This window comes from Eptesicus fuscus, chromosome 15, assembly GCF_027574615.1.
Source record: "Eptesicus fuscus isolate TK198812 chromosome 15, DD_ASM_mEF_20220401, whole genome shotgun sequence".
Classification (NCBI taxonomy): domain Eukaryota; kingdom Metazoa; phylum Chordata; class Mammalia; order Chiroptera; family Vespertilionidae; genus Eptesicus; species Eptesicus fuscus.
In genome coordinates, this window is record NC_072487.1 from 7,415,240 (window position 1) to 7,436,433 (window position 21,194).

A 21,194-nucleotide genomic window follows, 5' to 3' on the forward strand; every position below is an offset into this window, starting at 1 on the left:
GAATTTTTTTTTATTATTTTGTTTTTTACTTTTCTTCTTATCCACTCATTCTCTTTCTACCTCCTCCATATTGAACTGCGGCCATTCCCCCATTCATTCAATTCCTTTACCTTACCTTCTGGATATAAGCTCTGCCTCTTCAGATTCAGTTCCCCTGTTTTTTTCTGGGTGTTTGTGGTTTGCATTTTTTGGTTTATTTGTTTGTTTTGTGGAGTTTTCTCCCCATATTTGTATATTTTTCCCCTTCTTTTTTCTTCTTTTTATTTTCTCTCTTACCTTTTTTCCTCTTCTCAGTATCATTTTTGCACTCTTTTCTCTCCCCTAATTCTCTTTTCTCTGGTGGTCACCCTTACTGAGGTTATCGGTGTAGTGAATACATTCGTGTTTTGTTCCCTCTGTGTCGTGTCTTGTTGAGTTGTATTTTGTGCCTTTCAGTCAACATGGTAGAGAGTGACCCACATAACCAGACAACCTGAGAGGAGCAAAAATGGGGAGACAAAGAAACAGACCCCATACAAAGAAAAGGAAGACTCACCAGAAAAGGAAGTAAACGAAATGGAGGCAAGCAATTTGCCAGAGAAAGAATTCAGAGCAATGGTCATAAGGACGCTGAAAAAGATGGAAGACAAATTCAACAACATGTGTAAGAACCAAGAGGAAATGAAGAAAAACCAAGAAGAAATGAATAATGACATAGCTGTGATAAAGAACACAATAGAAAGCATCAACAGTAGACTAGAAGAAACTGAGGACTGCATCAGCAAGCTAGAAGACAAGGTAGGAAAAATCACCCAAGAAGAGCAGCAACTGGAAAAAAAAAAAAAACTTAAAAAGCAGGAGGAGAGCCTAAGAGAGCTTTGGGACAACATGAAACAAAACAACATATGCATAACAGGGGTACCAGAAGAAGATGAAGAGAAGCAAGGAATAGAAAACCTGTTTGAAGAAATAATGACAGAAAACTTCCCAAACTCACACAAGTCCAAGAAGCACACAGAGTCCCAAACAAGAGGAACCCAAAAAGACGGACACCAAGACACATCATAATTAAATTGGCAAACACCAACGACAAAGTAAGAATGTTAAAGGCTGCCAGAGAGAGACAGAAAGTTACCTATAAGGGATCTCCCATTAGACTATCAACTGATTTCTCAACAGAAACACATCAGGTCAGAAGGGAATGGAATAAAATATACAAAGTGATGCAAAGCAAGGGACTGAATCCAAGAATACTTTACCAAGCAAGGCTATCATTCAAAATTGTAGGTGAAATAGGAGCTTCACAGACAAAAACTGGCTGTAAAAAAAGAAGAAATAGAAAGGGAAGAAGGAACACAGGTATAAAGAATAAAAATGGCGACAAACAAGTACCTATCAATAATAACCTTAAACATAAATAGATTAAATGCTCCAAACTAAAGACATAGTGTAGCTGAGTGGATAAGAAAACATGACCCATATGTCTACTGTTTACAAGGGACCCACCTCAGAACAAAGGACTAACATAGACTGAGTAAAGAGATGGAAAAAAAAATTTTAGGCGAATGGAAATGAAAAAACAGCTGGGGTAGCAATACTTATATCTGACAAAATAGACCTCAAAGAGGAGGCCATAACAAGAGATAAGGAAGGCCACTTCATAATACTAAAGGGAGCAATTCAACAAGAGGATATAACTCCGGTAAACAAATAGCACCTAATACAGGAGCACCCAAATACATAAAAAAACTTCTGGAAGATATCAAGGGAGAGATCAACAGCAGTACAGTCATAATAGGGGACTTTAATATCCCATTGATGCCACTGGATAAATCCTCCAAATAAAAAATCAGCAAAGAAACATTAATCCTAAATGACTCACTAGATCAGATGGAATTAATTGACATCTTCAGAACATTTCACCCCAAAGCTACAGAATATACATTCTTCTCAAGTACACATGGGTCATTTTCAAAGATAGACCACATATTGGGACACAGGCAAAGTCTCTTCAAATTCAAGAAGACAGAAATCATATCAAGCATCTGTCAGATCACAATGGCATAAAATTAGAAATAAACTACAATTAAAAAATGAAAAAAAGCGAATACTTGGAGGCTAAATAGCATGCTATTAACCAATGATTGGGTTACCAAAGATACCAAATAAGAAATAAAAAGCATCCTTGTAACAAACGACAATGATAATACAACAACCTACAATCTATGGGACAGAGTGAAAGCAGTCCTGAGAGGGAAGTTCATAGCTCTACAGGCCTACCTCAAAAAACGAGAAAAAATGGTAATAAATTATCTGACCTTACAACTTAAAGAATTAGAAAGAGAGCAACAAGAAAAGTCCAGAGTAAGCAGAAGGAAGGAAATAATAAAAATCAGAGCGGAAATAAACGACATAGAGACACACAAAAAAATACAAAAGATCAATAAAACCAAGAGCTGGTTCTTTGAAAGGATAAACAAGATTGATGAACTTCTAGCCAGGCTCACCAAGAAACAAAGAGAGAGGACCCAAATAAACAAAATCAGAAATGAAAGAGGTGAAGTAACAACAGGCCCCACAGAAATACAAAGGATTGTAAAAAAATACTACAAACAACTCTACTCCAACAAACTGGACAATCTAGACAAAATGGACACATTCTTAGAAAAGTACTAGCTTCCAAAACTCAATCAGGAAGAATCAAAAAACCTGAATAGGCTGATAACTATCGATGAAATTGAAACAGTAATCAAAAATCTTCCAGCAAATAAAACCCTGGTCCGAATGGCTTCAGAAGGGAGTTCTAGCAAACATTCAGAGAAGAACTAAAACCTATCCTCCTCAGACTATTCCAAAAAATTCAAGAGGAAGGCACACTTCCAAGCTCTTTCTATGAAACCAGCATTACCCTAATTTCAAAACCAGATAAAGACACCACAAAGAAAGAGAACTACAGGCCAATATCCCTCATGAACATAGATGCTAAAATCCTCAACAAAATTCTAGCAAATCAGGTCCAGCATTACATTAGAAAGGTCATACACCATGACCAAGTGGGATTTATTCTGGGGATACCAGGAGGGTACAATATCTGCAAATCAATAAATGTGATACATCACATAAACAAATTGAGAGACAAAAATCACAATCATATCAATCAATGCAAAAAAAGCATTTGACAAAATTCAACACCTTTACTTGATTAAAAAAAAAAAACTCTCAGCAAAGTGGGAATAGAGAGATCATACCTCAACATAATAAAAGCCTTATATGACAAACCTACAGCCAACATCATACTCAATGGGCAAAAACTGAAACCATTTCCCCTAAGAACATGAACAACACATGGTTGCCCACTTTCACCACTCCTGTTCAATATAGTACTGGAACTGCTAGCCATAGCAATCAGACAAAAAGAGAAAAGAAAAGGCATCCAAATTGGAAAAGAAGATGTAAAACTGTCATTATTCGCAGATGACGTGATATTGTACATAGAAAACCCAAAGACTCCATCAAAAAACTATTAGACTTAATAAATGAATTCGGCAATGTAGCAAGCTACAATATTAACACCCAGAAATCTATGGCTTTTTTATACACCAATGATGAACTCACAGAAAGAGAAACTAAAAAAACAAACAAAAAAAAAAAAAAACAATCCCATTTACCATTGCAACAAAAAAATTAAGATACCTAGGAATAAATTTAAATAAGGAGGTAAAAGACCTGTACTCGGAAAACTACAGGACATTGAAAAAAGAGATAGAGGAAGACATAAACAAATAGAAGAACATACTGTGTTCATGGATTGATAGACTCAACATCATTAAAATGTCCATACTACCCAAAGCAATTTATAGATTCAATGCACTCCCCATTAAAATACCATCGGCATATTTCACAGACCTAGAACAAACTTTCCAAAAATTCATCTGGAATAAAAAAAGACCTCGAATAGCCACAGCAATTCTGAGAAAGAAGAACAAATTTGGAGGGATCACAATACCAGATATCAAACTATATTACAAAGCCACTGTTCTCAAAACTGCCTGGTACTGACACAAGAACAGACATATAGATCAGTGGAACAGAACAGAGAAACCAGAAATTGACCCAAGCCACTATGCTCAATTAATATTTGACAAAGAAGGCAAGAGCATACAATGGAGTCAAGACAGTCTCTTCAATAAATGGTGTTGGGAAATTTGGTCATAAATGGTGTTGGGAAATTTGGTCAGATACATGCAAAAAAATGAAACTAGATCACCAACTTACACCACTCACAAAAATAAACTGAAAATTGTTAAAGGACTTAAGTGTAAAATGGGAAACCATAAAAATCTTAGAAGCCTCCATAGTCAGCAAAATATCAGACATATGTCGTAGCTATATCTTTATCGATACAGATCCTAGTTTCCATTTTCAAGGGAAACTAAGGAGAAAATAAACAAAAGGGACTACATCAAAATAAAAAGCTTCTGCACAACAAAAGAAACCATCAACAAAACAACAAGAAAGACCACTGCATGGGAGAACATATTTGCCAATGTTATCTCAGATAAGGGTTTAATCTCCAACATTTACAGGGAATTCATACAACTTAACAAAAGGAAGATAAACAATCCAATCAAAAAATGGGCAAAGGACCTAAATAGACACTTTTTGAAAGAGGACATACAGAAGGCCGAGAGACATATGAAAACATGTTCAAAGTCACTAATCATCTGAGAGATGCAAATCAAAACAACAGTGCGGTACCATCTCACACCTGTCAGAATGGCTATCATCAATAAATCAACAAACCACAAGTGCTGAAGAGGATGCAGAGAAAAAGGAACCCTCGTACACTGCTGGTGGGAATGCAGACTGGTACAGTCACTGTGAAAAACAGTATGAAGTTTCCTCAAAAAACTAAAAATGGAACTCCCATTCGACCCAGTAATCCCACTTCTAGGAATATATCCCAAGAAACCAGAAACACCAATCAGAAAGGACATATGCACCCCTATGTTCATAGCAGCACAATTTACAATAGCTAAGATTTGGAAACAGCCTAAGTGCCCATCAGCAGATGAGTGGATTAAAAAATGGTGGTGCATCTACACAATGGAATACTATGCCGCTATAAAAAAGAAGGAAATTTTACCATTTGCAACAGCATAGATGGACCTGGAGGGCATTATGCTAAGCAAAATTAGCCAGTCAGAGAAAGATAAGTATCACATGATCTCACTCATATGTGGGATATAATGAACAACATAAACTGATGAACAAAAATAGATCCAGAGACTAAAACACTGATCAGACAGTCCAACCTCAGAAAGAAGGCAGGGGAGGGGGGGTGGTTAGAGATCAACCAGAGAACTTGTTTGCGTGCATATTAGCATAACCAATGAACACGGACACTGGAGCGGTGGGGGGTTTTCCTAGGGAGCAGGAGTGGCGGTGGGGGGGGGGGTCAATCAGGGGGGAAAAGGAGACATATGTAATACTTTAAAAATTCAGTATAACTATGTCCCAAGTACTCCTGGGATTTACTTACATTTAAATTTTTATTTATTTACCTGAAATTCAGATTTTATTGGGTGCTCTGTATTTTATCTGGCAACCCTCTCTCAGACGTGTGTTTCTAACGCACAGCCAACGATGGGGCAACTAAAGCCTCTGGGCTGCACGCTCACGACCCCCTCTTTCCACCACGGCCCCCACACCTGGCAGGAGGCTTACTAGTACTTTCTCCCAGACACAGAGATCTTGGCATCTTTAGAGAAAAAAGGTCTGTGCTTGTTTTCTTGGTTTACTTTTCTTCACATCGCGTTTGCCGTTTCCATCATGTCACCTCTTCTTCACTTCGCCCTTGACCTGACACTGTTCATAAGTGAATCGAGTTGTGAATCAGTCAACACAATTGAACGGGCCCTCATGGAAATGAACACTATCGTAGTTAATTGGCAAAACACTTTCTTCCAACGTGTTACTCTTGGAGAGATGCAGGAGCATGCATTCCCAACCCATTTCCAGATGGGGAAATAGTAAGTGTTTTCATTCCTACCGTGGGATTTGGTTCACAAAACACCTCATTGTGGAGCACAGGGGCTTCATAAACAGTGGTGGGATTTGCATACTTGTTCGTCCCTTAGATCTCTAAAAGAACCTAGAGAAGTGAGCAGGCATGGCAAACCCCTTTTTACAGATGGGGAAACTGAGGCTCTTGGAGTTTCAGCAGGTTTTCCAGGATCACTCACATGGCAGGTGGCAGAGCTGGGATTTGAAAATCAAACTCAAGTCTATACTGCCTGCTTTGTTGCCCAATGAACAAATCTTTACTGAGCGCCAATTACATAAGTGTTTGGAGAGGCCAGTGGTTTTGAAAGGTCACAGAGCCTTTTCACCTTCTCTCACTGGCTAGGAGAGCAGCTCCGAGGCTCCTGTATCCAGGAAGGGGCTCCCTCCCCTCCCCCACCTCCTCCTACCCTGCTGCCCCATGGAACCCACTCACTTGGCAGCCCCAGCCTCTCTCACCACAATTCTCAAGATCATGATGATGCTAAGACTGTCATATGACTAGTAAGCAAGTAGCTCTGGGAAGCATTAGTGTGGTTCACCAAATAGTTTTAGTTCTTTTCTCCTCCCGACACAAGATAGAATTACACATGGTTGGGTGGGACCATGTGACCAGATCTGGCCAATGAGTATGAGCAAAAGTGACAGGCGTCTTTTATGAGCCAGAGCCCTTCATTATCAAAGCAAGACCGTCTAGAACTGCTACCACGTTTCCCTGTTGTGTCAGCTCACAATACCCAAGGAGCAGCTGCTCCACCCGCCGGTCCCTGCGTCACTACCCTGAGCCGATCCCCTGGCAGCTCCCAGGCAATGCGCATCGTGAATGAGAAATGAATCCTGTGGTTGGAAGTCAGTGAGATGTTAAGGGTTATTTTCTACTGCAGCGAATAGCCTAGATGGGGTCGCGCTTTTGCCAAAGGAATCTGTCTTCAGCTGGGAGCTGGAAGATGGACAGGAAGGAAAAATCCCTGCTAGGCGAGACTTCAGTTCAGCAGAGCGAAGAGCTCGTGGTCTAGAGGCATGGTGTGCTGTTCCTGTCCCTCAGTGGCGGGAAGCCGATGTTAATTGCAAAGTTCTCACAATTAATTCACATCTGCCTTTTGAATAAGCTTTATCTATAGCTGGTTAATTTATAACGCAGCCACCTGAGATAGTCTCACACCCATGAGCATTTTAATTGAGAATCCACATGCACACCAATAATTTTAAAGATGTCACGGTGACTCCTAGCTGGTTTGGCTCAGTGGATAGAGCGTTGGCCTGTGGACTCAAGGGTCCCAGGTTCAATTCCTTTCAAGGGCACATGCCCGGGTTGTGGGCTCGATCCCCAGTAGGGGGCGTGCAGGAGGCAGCCGATCAATGATTCTCTCTCATCATTGATGTTTCTATCTCTCTCCCCCCTCTCCCTTCCTCTCTGAGATCAATAAAAACATATTTTTTAAAAATGTTTAAAGATGTCCCGGGGAGTGAGCCTTTTCATTTCTAATAGTATGCCGTACAACTTCCGCCCAGACAACCACAAAACCTCTGCAAATACACCCTTTATTCCAGGTCCTAGAAATCACTTAACTCCGTGTTGCCGAGCCACCCACATGCACACCGCTGACGTAGATGTCATATCGCTCGGCCGGCAGACAGCAGCGACAACCCCGTCCGCGTGCGGCTGTGGGTGAAAGGGGAGGCAGAGTCCCTCTTCCCCGCTGCTCAGCGCCAGGTGTGAGGATCTGGGGCCCAGCACCGATGAGCAGCCCGCAAGGAGGCACCCCACCCCTTCCAACATGGACCAGTGCCCAGTGCTCTCCTGCCCTCTCCGCCAGCCGCCCACAGGAGCCCGCCTCCCGTGCCTGCTGCAGAGGACAGGGGGGCCGTGCGTGACGCAGCCTCAGGCAGCAAGCGGGGCGGCAGCGCTCCTGGGCACTCACTCACCTGCCCGTTTCCTGCTCCAGCCCAGGCCATGGCACAGGGTGGCAGCAGGCGCAACCACAGTGGCACAGCGGCCACCGGCCACCGCAAGGGTCGCAGGAACCCCATAGAGTCACCCGAGACCACTTCCTCCCGGGGCACGTCACCACCAATCCTGCAGGAGGCAGTGGCCGGCTCCACGGGGACCCGGAGCGCCCCTTCACAGGGACTCAGAACGGCCGGCCTCACCTGGATAATTATTCCTTTCGCCTTATATTCCGCTTGCAGGGCCTTGGAAAAGGTGCACACAAAAGCCTGGGGCGAGAAGGAGAAACACATCAGAACCAACTTCCGCAGATTCCAGAGGGCGCCGCCGGAGCCCGCCACGTTGTCTTAAAACGTGGCAGCTTCTCTGATGCCAGTTAGGACTTCATTTCTTGGCCTGAGAAGAGATCCCTCAATGAATGGGAACATACACGTGGGGGATAAATACATACCTCGGGCCACTGCACATAAATGACCCAACCTGGGATGGGGGGGCTGTCCCTTGTGTAGAGCACCTCCCATCCCGGGAGTTTGTTTTTAAGAGGAGGGCACGGGGATGCCTGGCTGGGCCTCCAGGGCAGGGAGGAGACCACAGTGGACAGCAGGACTCCCAGGCAAGGAGGTGAGTGAGGGCTGGGGCCAGGGCTGCACCTTCCCCCCCCCCACCCCCCACCCCACCCTGCTGCTTCAGGCCTTCATCAGCCGGGGCGGTGCCTTCTTCTAATTTGCACCCCAACCCCTGCTGACTAGCTCGGCCCTGGACACAGGAGAGCGCCTCCCTTCGATCTGTCCATGGACTGGCCAGTTGGTCCAAAGGAAAACGGCAACCGGGATGGCAAGGGGAGGGAGGAGGAGCCTGGGACGCCATGCTATCTACCGCTCACCTTGGAAGCCGAATACATGGAGTAGAGAGGCCAGGGAAAGAGGGCCACCCCGGAAGAAATGTTCAGGACGAGCCCTTTCCTCCTAAAAGGCAAAGAAGCAAAGTTTTCAGGGGCTTTGCTGCCTGGCGGCTCCGTGAGAAGGAAGAAAACCAAGGGGCTCGTGTGAGGGCCGGGAAACTCCTCTCTGCTTCCCTCAGGGCCACGGCCCCACAATGGGGTCCCTGGGCAGTCAGTGGGCATCAGGGCTTGTGACCAGGAACGGGTTCTGCTGTACCCAGGGGCCCCACCGAAACACAGGAGCCCACTGAGCTCAGACAGGAGCGCCAGCTCAGGCGCTCAGGGCCCTTCTGCCCATGAAGCTGACCCACAACAAGGCAGAGGCCGTCAGTCTTGGGTGGAACTGGATGGCCGACCATCTGCTCACACAGGCACCCTCCCAAGTCTCGGGGCTCCCTAATTACCCTTTGGAAATGTAATCTCTTTAATCCACCCCAACGAGACGGGTTCAATTCAGAAAAACCACGAAACTGCACATTAGAATGCCAGGGCAAGCCCCGCTTCCTCGGGGAAGGACAAAGCCATCGGCCACTTGCTGTTCATGAACACGGCCTGGGTGTGCAACCGGGTGATAAAGACGTGGGATGAAAGGAGGCACTGACGGGGTGGTGATTTTTACCCCTGGATTGGAGTATTCATTGTGACAAGAGTTGAAATTCATAACGACAAAGAGATGGTCTTGGTCTCAGGCCAACTTCTGAAGTTTCTTTTATGCTCAACGGAAGTTCATTTTTTAATACAATGTGTGCTGAATCCGCTGTTCTCTTCCTCCCTCCAGTATATGTTGCACTTGACCTTCAAATTTGCTTGTGTGTTTGCCAAGCTGGCCGGGGCAGAATGTTACTTCCCCTGTAACGTCCATGTCCTTTCATCATAGTGTTATCACTTGTTAGAGCAGCAGCCAGCGGCGCCCTAGCCCCAGCCTCACACCCGCCGACTGCCGGGCCAGGGAGCCCATGCGCTCCACACTGTTTCAAAGGAAGGCCTTACCTTGCCTCCATGTGTTTCAGAATTAGCTGGGTCATCTACAAGAGAAGGTCAAAGTTAAGCCTTGACAAAGAAACTAAATAGCAATGGGCAGTGCAGCTTGGGGGAGTGGGTGTGGGAGGAAGCTGAGGAACTGCCTAATCTTCTCAGATGGCCACACTCATTGGAGGTCATTCTGAAAACTCTAGAGTCTGGCCGGAAACCACAGGACACAACCCAGACAAATGGCCCAACTGCTCAGAGGCCTCTGCTTTCTCCTCCTAAAGCTCAAGCCTTTCTGCAAAATGAGGGCAGTGAAAAATGATGGAAATTGCCCTGGAGCGGGGTCAGCACTGAGGTTCCCGGATACTCTCTCCCCAGGAGACAGGCAAGCGGAGGCTGCTCGTCACAAGCCTCAGGCATGAGTTAGGATTGGGGGCCATCCGGACATCACAGGTGTCCATGAGCATCACAAGTATCAGGGATGAGATGGAGGACACCTGTCAATCCAACAGCGGCCGCATAAGCAACCTGCAAGTGGTCTGTGATAGCTCCCCAGACAGACATGTCTGTCTGTCTGTCTGTCTGTCTGTCAGAATTACAACTGTATTGGGAAGTCCCTTCCCCTCCCAACCTTCTGTCTCAAAAGAGGTCTTTTCTGCAACTTCTGGAGCTTAAACAACTCATTAAAGAGCTTTTCACATAGTAATTGTAAGGCACACGTTTTTAAGAATTAAGGAGGAGGCAACTGTGTGGACTAAAGTGTTCTCAAAAGTACATCAGAGTGGACTGGGGCCCTGATGGGGAGCAGGTTTGAGACAGAGAGGAACCAAACGGGTGGGGTGAAGCAGAGAAATCTAAAGGCCTGAGGCCAGAAGCCTAGCTCTGCCAGCCTCTGTCCCTGCCACGCCTCCATCTGCGGGACCACCAGAGCGTGGGGGGTGGTCCCCAGAGCCCACGGGACTGCCTCCTGAAACCCTGGACGTGAAGGGAGGCGAGAAAAGCATGCGGGCTAGATTGTCATCATCCTTCCTTGGCTTTTGCCACTTCACTGAGGAGCACGCCAGCAGGTCCTCAAAGTCTCCCAGATGAATTCTCTAGCCTCACTGGGGGAGGAATCCCAGTTAGAGAGCGGACATCGGGTTTGTGGGTCTCTGTCACAAAGCTCCCAATATTTAGTCTCTGATCTCGCCTTCCTTTTGCCAGAAAACTCATCTCCCATCCCCGCCCTTGGCAGGGGTCTCTACTATTTCCAGATGGCTCCTGTGGAATAATTAAGGGATACTTGTCATGCCTCCCACCAGCATGGACAACCGAGGTGGCATGTTCACAAGCTAAGCTTCCGTGTGTTTTCTCTGTTATTTAGGGAAGTTAGTGTCTAAGAATATATAAAATAATTTTTTAGCAAATCAAAGCATTCCTCGGCTACAGGAGTCGGGGTTATCAAATATATCTGGGAAGCTCTGTGATCACATGGACCAAGAGTGAGAGATCCACGTGTCAGATAACGTGAAAGATTTCAGTGGTGAGGCTACCGACAACGGTTGGGAATATAAAACTTACAATTACATCAGCTGGGAGTTTGAAAAGCTATTGATTGCTCAGCCTAAAAGAATGTGTGTGCCAATAAACACTGGGCAGGCTATGTAAAATACCACTATGCCTACGGAAAAACAACCAATGGTAAAAACAATTGTTGTCAGCCCAACTTATCCACCTGAAAAAAAAATTTGGGGTCGGGGGGCTCTACTCAGCACCCGTCCCCTCTCCTTAGGTCGAGAGCAGCTGATTCTCCTTTGGGAAAGCCGTCCTGCACGGCCAGTCCACGTTTTCAAGATGCGACCGAGCCTCCTGCTGCTCCCCAACCAGCGTCCGGACCCATGAAGCCAGGGGTCACACCTGGCTCACGGCTGCAGTTCCACAGGGCCTGAGGAATGGCCACAGGGTGCCAGGTGCAGTTGTGAATTCTGTGGCCTGAGCCAGGTGCCTGGCTGTGGGGTAAGTGGGGGCTCAGAGCCCAGGGTTCACTCACAAGCCATTTAGAGGGTTCTTGTCATTCAGAGGGAAGAAAACAGTGGTCACACAAAAGTGCCATCCGCTCAGCAGGCAGCGGCCGGTCTGCTCCTAAGCAGCACCTTTCCCCTAACTGCCGGCCCAGAGGGGCGCCTGCTCCCTGCTCTCTCTCTCCAGGGCACAGCCAGGATAGCTCTGTGGCAGTCGTGCCTGCAGATGCTTGTGCTGAACAGCACCTGCCACGTCGCAGTGCCACACTTTTCTAGCAGATGAGGAATCTGAGATTCCAGGGAGTTAATCAGCATGCCCCACGCTGCCCAACCAACTAGTGGCTGAGCTGGAGTCAGAAACACATGAACTCCAATTCGGCAACTACTTACGGAAGAAGAGTCCATAAAAACCATGCCCTGCCCTCTGTCTTTTTTTTTTTTTTTTCAAACAGAGCGGCTTTTCCTCTATTTACTAGAATAAAATCAGAGGAAAGTATTGAATTTTTTAAAAAGTCACCTTGGAATCCAGAATCAGCTTCTAATCTGTTCTGACATGTGACAAAACTGAAGGCAGAAACAGGCCTCAAGCACGAGGGAGAAGGAATCCCTCACTGCACTTGATGAAAACAGAACAAGACAACTGAGAGGCCACTCCACGGCCTCGCAGTCAAGTGCAGTTCAACTTCAGAGATTCTCCTTCCACAGGGAAGGGGCCAAGGGTCCCGAGTTGCCACACGCCGGCAGCTGCTCCACGTTAATGCCCTCAGCACACACACTGATCACATACCTTCACTACCGAGGTGATGTTGCAATGGACGAGGCTCTGTAATAAAGAACCATAACCACAAATCAGTTGGGACATCCTCTGGACATGCAGTCGGTGCTAAAGAAACATAAAGTGGGCGAAGGCACGTGTCTGAGCTGTTCCCTCACTCGCTCCGCCGGCAAATTCGGCTCCTAACGGATGTGCAGCAAGCATGCGCTAGGACTGGGAAACATCTGACGTCCGCACTGGGGTTCCGTACAGTGTGATCTTGAATAGAAGTTAAAGAGTTTCCTCGAAAAATTTAAAGAGGAATGTGGACACAGCTTTTCCAAGGGAGATGGTTAATTTCCAGCTGGAGGAAGAGGGTAGCGTGCGTGGGCCTAGAGGGCAGCAGCAGAGAGAACAGAAAGGCCAGCGGCTGTATAGTAAGGCGGAGGTTCCGGGCTACAGAGGCCAGATAAAGGACCTAGTAGAGTCTCCCGAGACAGACAGAGAGGGAAAGGGGGGTAGACACAGAAATGGGCACAAGCACAGATATGAATAGAGAAAGAAGCAAGAATGGCATCTGCTTAATGGAGAGGCAGGGGCGTGGCAAGGATGTGCAGCTACATCCAAGCAATGGGCACTCTGCCCCAGGCAGCAGACTGGGGCTCACATGGGACCGTGGGAACACCTGCACAGCGGGGACTGGGCGCGTGACAGCCTGTTCAGAACCCCGTGACCTCAAAGGTCAGAGCCTGGGAAGACGTAACAAGGAGTACCTTCCAGGGCGGCTAAATGCACAACAAATTCACGCAGGGCCAGCAATGGCGGCCATGGGCCTGAGCCAAGCTTGCTGAACTTACAATAAATACCTCAACCGCAGAGTTTGTATCACTCACTTCCCTCACGCTGAACGCTGAACAAATTTTATTACCGGGAAGACAAAGAAAACCAAAGAGCTTCTCCCACTTGCATACACAGCCATACATTTTTCAGGCAGGGGTACCCCTTATACAGCACAGCACAGAGCCCCCCAAAGGCTAGAGCAGCAGCAGGCAGGTGTGATGTGCGGAGGAGGGGAGAGGTGATTTTATCTTAGAAATGGCCATGAACAGTGATGCCTTGCTGTGGACCAAGTACTAAGATGAGAAAAAAGAAAACCTCCAGACACCCCCCTGGAATACAGAATTCTGTCCAGACACCCTCCCTGGGCCCTGCTGAGAGGACGTCACCGCAGAAAGCACAGATATACCTGGATTTCGTCTGGTGTGTTAAGGAAATGGCTCGGGAGAAGGCTGGGGATCATTCCAACATTGTTGACTGCCGGGGGAGGCAAAACAAAAAGATGTCAGAAGAGCCAGTGGCAAATGTTTATTGAAAACCTTAAAAACAATTATATTCAACCCAGAAAGTCTTCTCTTGGAAGGTGTTTTTAAGAAAATACCTTCATGCCTGACCTGTGTAACTCAGTGATTAAGCACCGACCTATGAACCTGGAGATCATGGTTCGATTCCGGACAGGGCACTTGCCCAGGTTGCGGGCTCCATCCCCAGTAGGGGGAGTGCAGGAGGCAGCCGATCAATGATTCTCTCTCATTATGGATGTTCCTATCTCTCTCTCTCCCTCTCCTTTCCTCTTTGAAATAAAAAAAAATTTTTTTTAAAGGAAACACCTTCAACAAGATTGACACATGAGGTCGTTCATTGCAACATGACTTGATAACACTGGAAACGTCTGCGGGAAGAGACCGTGGTCCAGGGATAGGAAGCACACGCTGTGAACGAGGCGCAGCCGGGCTGGAGCGCAGTGCAGGCCTCACAAGCACGGCGGCTCAGCCCTAAGGCAGGGGAAGCGGGTGTGATGAACGGCTTTTAAACATGCACAGAACAGACGGGATAGGTGGTGATGGAAAGAACAAAATTTAGAGTAAATAAATATGTAAATAAATATGTGTAAACATGTAAGATCCAGGTAGACATATGAAAATATGTATCTGGAAGGATATGCACCAAAATGCTCTCTCGGCCGTCAGGATTTTAAGAAATTCGTAATTCTTTTACATGCTTCTCTACTCTTTCCAGTTTTTCTGCATCGATATGTTTTTCATTTTTATTAGTAAAAAAACATTAGTAATTATTTTTTTAATTCAACAGGAAGTTTAGAAATCAAACCTTCCTTCTATGAACAATACAGACATTGTACTGTGTACCTAGTGATGAAATAGAGCAGTGATGGGCAACCTTTTGAGCTTGGTGTGTCAAACTTCGCCAAAAAACTGAGCATAACTCGGGTAGTGTGTCACTGAGGAAAAAACATTATTTCACAATATTTATAGTTTAAATAACATAATTGTTATATATAATTGTATTTAATAAACCTCAGCGGCCGCGTGTCATCAGAAATGGCTACGCATGTCAGTGCTGACACGCATGTCATAGGTTCGCCATCACTGAAATAGAGTGTTTATAATCATCACAGAAAAGACATCATCTTGTGTCCTGAATAAGGTAGTCAATGCGCTGCCAGTTCATGGGTCAACCACAGCCAAGTTTGTGGGGTAAATGTGTTCCTTTAGGTGAGTGTCTCTGAGATTTCCTCCTCCTGCCGAGTGTCAGCATCAGTCAGTGAGAGAAAACTCATCCTGTCTAACATTAGGAAAGGCGGTCGGGAAGGTCTGACACTTTCTAAAGCTATGTATAAATCTGTTAATCAGGTAACGCCTCTTGAAGAACTGAACTTAGATATTCCTTAATGCTACAGCTTAAAACACAGTTATGGGTTAAGCTTAAGCCACCGTGGAATGATCAAGGGTCACTAAGGTAATCATTGCACTGATGTATTACAACAAGCTGTGAGCATTGCAATTTACTTACCTAAAATTCCAATTTCTAAGCCTTTGAGTTCTTCTTTAATATCCTCATAGATGTCGTCCTTGGTAAAATCTGCTTGTATAATCTTCACACTCCGCCCTGTAGTGCGCTCTGCATTCGAGACAATGTCACTCTCTAATGATCAGGAGTCCAAAGCCCCTCTTGCCCGCGGAGTTCCACAGCGCTCCCACACAGCCTGAGCGGCATTTGTGAGCACACGCCCATCACCCCATTACAGACGAGAAGTAGCCCGGATAAAGCTGGCATGTGCTAGATGTGTGAGTCTGAGAGTTACCACGGTAACAATGCACGCATCAGATTTAACACAGTGATTCTCAAAGTGGGGTCCCTAGAACACGGCATCAGCATCACTGGCAAATGGTTAGAAACGGAAAACCCCAGGCTCCCCCTGAGACCTGGAGAACCAGGCACCCCTGGGAGGCGTCGTGTTCTTCTGCACGCCGCCCAGCTGACAGTTTCACGCTCTGGTGAGAGGCCTGGCCTAAGGGCTGCAGAGCAAAGTGTGATGCTGCCTGTGCCTCAGGTCCCTCCGCAGAGACACAGCCGCCCTCTGCATTTGCCCAACACGGTAGCATTCATAAAGCATTCACCTGCGCGATATCCCACTTTAATCCTCTCTCCAACGGTGCCAAGTAGGCATTGTCCGCATTTTCCAGAGGAGAAACCAGCTGAGACGCTAATGCCTTGCCCGAGGCACCCACACTGCTCCCGGCCGGGCCCCTCCACTCTCCCCTTGAACTAGCCTCGTGCTGTGAACTTGCCCGCGCAGGAGCTCAGCCAGATGTGGAAGCAGCACAGATGTCACCGGCTGCCCCTGCTCCGCGCTGGAGTCACACCCAATATTTCTGGGGCAAGTGAGGGTGAGGCATAGTTTGGGGGGGAGGGTGCTTTCAGACTGAAGACACCGCTTGCTTTTTAAGAGGCCGATGAAAAGCGCACTTGAACCCTGGGAGAGGAGCCCTGAAGAATGCCCGAGTCCTGGTCAGAGTTACTGCTGATGTCCAGATGACTATAAACACAGACTGCATCGGCCAAGGGCACTGAGCCTCCGGTCCGCCTCCAAACCCTGGCGCCCCAGGACACACACTGTCCCCCAGGCGGCCTGCCCTGGTTTCCCCGAGTCTTCGTCATTAACGGCCCATTCCTTTGAGTTAAGGAGTTAATTAATTACTAAATTAATAACTGATCATTAAAATGCAAATCTCAAAGGGGACATTGTGATCGTTATTAATTAAGGACATTTCGGAGGGGTCATGGTAATGAAGCGCTGTCGTGTGAGTGCGGCCGCCCAGGGTTGTGGGGTGCAGTCTGCGCAGCCGTGCACAGCAGCCCTGCGCCAAGTCTTCATTCAAACTCTGACTGGCACCAAGAAGCGTCGCCCTCCCCTTCCTGCAGGAGCAGGGCACAGACACCTGGAAGGGAAGCCCCGCGGGGAGGGGCAGAAGCAACCAGGAAGCTGGGCCTCTGGAGGGGGAGGTCTGATTCTAGAGATGAGGACACAGGACCAGACAAGAGAGAAGACCTACTTGTGCTGCGTCTGATCCTGCCTCGCCCGCCAGAGACTCAGCGGTGAACGAAAGCGCCCCCTTAACAGCCTGCACACAGCTGCCCCTTAACAGCCTGCACACAGCTGCCCCCTTAACAGCCTGCACACAGCTGCCCCTTAACAGCCTGCACACAGCTGCCCCTTAACAGCCTGCACACAGCTGCCCCCTTAACAGCCTGCACACAGCTGCCCCCTTAACAGCCTGCACACAGCTGCCCCCTTAACAGCCTGCACACAGCTGCCCCTTAACAGCCTGCACACAGCTGCCCCCTTCACAGCCTGCACACACCTGCCCCCTTAACAGCCTGCACACAGCTGCCCCCTTAACAGCCTGCACACAGCTGCCCCTTAACAGCCTGCACACAGCTGCCCCCTTCACAGCCTGCACACAGCTTCCCCCTTAACAGCCTGCACACAGCTGCCCCTTAACAGCCTGCACACAGCTTCCCCCTTAACAGCCTGCACACAGCTGCCCCTTAACAGCCTGCACACAGCTGCCCCTTTAACAGCCTGCACACAGCTGCCCCCTTCACAGCCTGCACACAGCTGCCCCCTTAACAGCCTGCACACAGCTGCCCCCTTCACAGCCTGCACACAGCTACCCCCTTAACAGCCTGCACACAGCTGCCCCCTTAACAGCCTGCACACAGCTGCCCCCTTAACAGCCTGCACACAGCTGCCCCCTTAACAGCCTGCACACAGCTGTCCCCTTAACAGCCTGCACACAGCTTTGTAAACTGAGCTCCCGCAGAAGGGCCCGCCCCCGGCTCCAGGGAGCAGGTACAGGGATGCTGGTGGTGCCTCTGCAGGCAGCACCGGAGCAGACCTGGCCACTGGGCTCCACAGACACTTCCCTCCCTCCTTGGGCCACTCACCAATCTCCACGGCAACAGCCTGTAGTTTTCCCAGCGTCCGGCTGATCAGCACAACATTGAGGCCTTGCCTTGCCAGCTGGGATGGGAAAACCAAAAGAGACGAAGACAATCAGCAGACAGGAAGGCTTGATTTAAAGGTGAATTGGGGCATCACCCACTTGGTCACAAGGTGAGGAGCTTGCTTTTCCTGGGTTTAAATATGCAGACATTTCTGGGTTATGAGCAAAACAGCCGCCCTGGGCTAGGCTAACCGTGACATAATCCTGTGTGTGTTTATGACGTGCGAGGAACTAGTCCACGTTCCCTTTTGTACAGACCCACAGCCTGACGCCCTCTCATCAGGACCGCTTGGGCGCGGACGGGTGCTGGATATCGAGGTTTGGAAGACGCTGTACTATAAGTCACATTCCAGGCCCCGGGCAGCACCGCTCCATAAAGACCCGGTTCCTGCAGCACCTTCTGAGCTGCTTCCTACTCACAAGGACCTCCTCGTGGTTCCCTTTACACAGACATGCCCATGCCCTGAGCCCTTTCGCCTGCTCTCTGGCTCCCAACTGGAGGGTGAGTGCATGCTTCCCTGAGGTCCACAAGGAATTCTCTTCGGAAGAGATACTGCCCCGACCCCTGGGGGCCGAGGGTCACAGGACGGGAGTGGCATGCATTAACATGGGCCTCGCACCAAACCATGCTACACTCGAGGAAAATTAGAGCTTTGCCTGAGGACAGAAGGAAAACCAATAATCGTGCAGACTGATGACATTTGAGTTAGCGACAAAGGACCCAGTTCATTAAAATCTTTCTCTATGGTTTTAATTAAGTGATTTATACTGTTACTTTTTAAATTGTGGTAAATTATACCAAAAGGAATTCTAAGGACACAATAGGCAGGTTTAGGGAATACAGAAGGTCCATGGGGGAGGAATGCATATGTGAAGGATGAGCAATTAAAGCAATTTAAGGTAGACCAAAAGCAGCCCTGACCTGAGCAGCTTGGAGGTGCCAAAATGCTTATCTTTCTTATACAAAGGACAGAAAAATGCCACAGGATAAGGAGGGAGGAAGACATGTATTCACTGAGGATATAGAAAAGTCATAGGATAATGGAAAGAAGGAAACATATTTTCACAGAGAATAGAGGAATGTTACAAGGTAAGGGGAGAGGAAGGGGGGCTACCACTGGGCTTTGGCCTTTAAAACTGATACTGTGTAATAAAATCACCAATGAGGAAAGCATGGGGGCCCTAAATTAATGAAAGGTCCAATTATAAAGGGTCAGGTTCAAACAAAGAACCGCAACATATATAAACCAAAGACAAAGGGACACGAGGAGGGATTTTTTTTTTTTTTTTCATTAGAGAGAGAGAGCAGACTTGCCCATTTGGGGGTCCCTCCCCAGGGGTTCCCCTTTGGGACACCTCTGCCCAGATAGAGTTTGTATATGCTTCCAATAAACTTCTACATTTTTATTAAAGAAATCCATTAGTCCATGAATTTTTTCTTCATCTTCGTCAGACAAGAACCCATAAGAAGAAGTCTGTACCCCAAACCCCACGTTTCAATACACAACAGAAAATGTTCCACGTTGACAAATGTATGGAATGTTTCATGAATTTACATGTCACCCTTGCACAGGCCCAGGCTCATCTTCTCAATATCATCCCGGTTTTAGTATGTATGTGGTCAAAGCGAGCCCTATGCCAGCATTTCAATGAGGAATCACATGTTATAGGAAACATAAGAAGCTGAATTAAAGACTATAACATAGGGTCTACAATAACCAACAATTCGATCTTCAAGCCAATGGTCTCAGAATCACCCAGGAAGATGTCAAAAAACACCAATTCCTACCAAAGTCATCCAAATAAAAATCTCTGTGGTGGAAGCCTCAGCATTTACATATTTTTCTGATTCGATTTATTAAATTATACTGTTGAATACAGTATACTATTGAATACACCAGCGCATTCTCGTTGTAGAAGGCGTCCCTCAGGCCACCACAGTCCCATTTCCTCGCCCACCACAGGCTCTCCCTGCTGGAGTTTGGCGTTGATCCTTCCTAACTTTATCTCAGCATCTACACACACATATAAGTACATACAGAAGTAAATGTGTGTGTTGTGGGTTTTCTTTCTTTGCACACTTTACAAATGGCAATGTAAGTGCTATCTTTTTAATGTAATGTTGTGTCATCCCTGAGCATGGGGCCTATTTCCACATCCGTCCATGCTGAGTCACTTGACCCTTTTTATTGCTTCCCAGTGCTTATAGTTCATATGGGTGAGCATTTAAGTTGTTGTCAAGTTTTCTTATTACCAATACTGCTTCAAAGAAAACCTTTCTATATAGCTCCTTGCATATACAAGTGAATTAATTCCTAGAGTAGATAGACAAGAAGTGGAATTGTTGTGTCTAAGGGTATATGCTTTTTAAATTTTAGCAGTATTGCCCAAATGTCCTCCCTTCAAACTGTACCATCAAAAATACAATTACAGATATTTCTCTACTCTCTGGCCAATAGTTTATATTAACAAACTTTTCAAAATTGTTTAATCTAATGGTCAAAAAATACCCTTTTATTGTTTTAATTCTAATTTTTCCAATTAACAGTGGGGCTGAGTATCTTTATGTATGTTTATGTGTGAAATACCAATATATACCTTTTGACCATCCTTCTACTGGGTTTTTGTCATTTTTTTATAACTTTGTAGGAGGTTTTTTATTTTCCTACTGTATATGTAGCAAGTGTTTCTCCTTTGATTATGGTGTCTTGGCATACATGATATGTTAATTTTAATGTTATCAAGTTTGTGACTATTTCCTTAGGTTTTTTAATTTTTTTGTCTTTATGATATTTTCTAACTCCAAGGATATAAGTAGATTTTCCTACAACTCTTCATAGTTTGCTTGGTTGTTGTCATTTATTTTATTTTATTTTTTTTTTTTTTACACAAATCAACCTACATGGCTGCTTTTTCTGTCATTTATTTTTGAAAACAGTGTGAGGTTGCAATCATCTAGCATTATTTTTTCAAAATGGGTGGCTAATTGTCTCAACCACATTTTTCTATTTGTCCATTCTTTCTGATTTGAATGCTAACTTAGTCATATGCAAAATTTTCATAAGTACGTGGGTCTGTTTCTGGTCCATCTGTTCTGATTCATTGACCTGTTTGTTATGTAAACAACACGGCCACTTCTGATTTAATCTTAATCTTACAATCAGCTTTGGTATCT

At 46.3% G+C, this 21,194-nt stretch overlaps 1 protein-coding gene and 1 non-coding gene across 2 annotated transcripts in view; both read right to left on the bottom strand.

Moving 5' to 3' along the window:
• Positions 1-21,194, bottom strand: part of HSD17B3 (hydroxysteroid 17-beta dehydrogenase 3) — a 50,855-nt gene that overhangs the window by 8,949 nt on the left and 20,712 nt on the right. The window contains exons 3-9 of the mRNA XM_008154622.3: positions 17,961-18,036; positions 15,522-15,629; positions 13,900-13,967; positions 12,687-12,722; positions 9,921-9,955; positions 8,874-8,955; positions 8,194-8,259 (exon numbers count right to left, since the gene is read on the bottom strand). Of these exons, the coding sequence (XP_008152844.2) occupies positions 8,194-8,259; positions 8,874-8,955; positions 9,921-9,955; positions 12,687-12,722; positions 13,900-13,967; positions 15,522-15,629; positions 17,961-18,036 (471 nt within the window). The remainder of the gene's footprint in view (positions 1-8,193; positions 8,260-8,873; positions 8,956-9,920; positions 9,956-12,686; positions 12,723-13,899; positions 13,968-15,521; positions 15,630-17,960; positions 18,037-21,194) is intronic.
• LOC114227432 (U6 spliceosomal RNA) lies at positions 19,548-19,656 on the bottom strand. Its single transcript, XR_003613475.2, has one exon. It is a non-coding gene; the product is annotated as a U6 spliceosomal RNA (small nuclear RNA).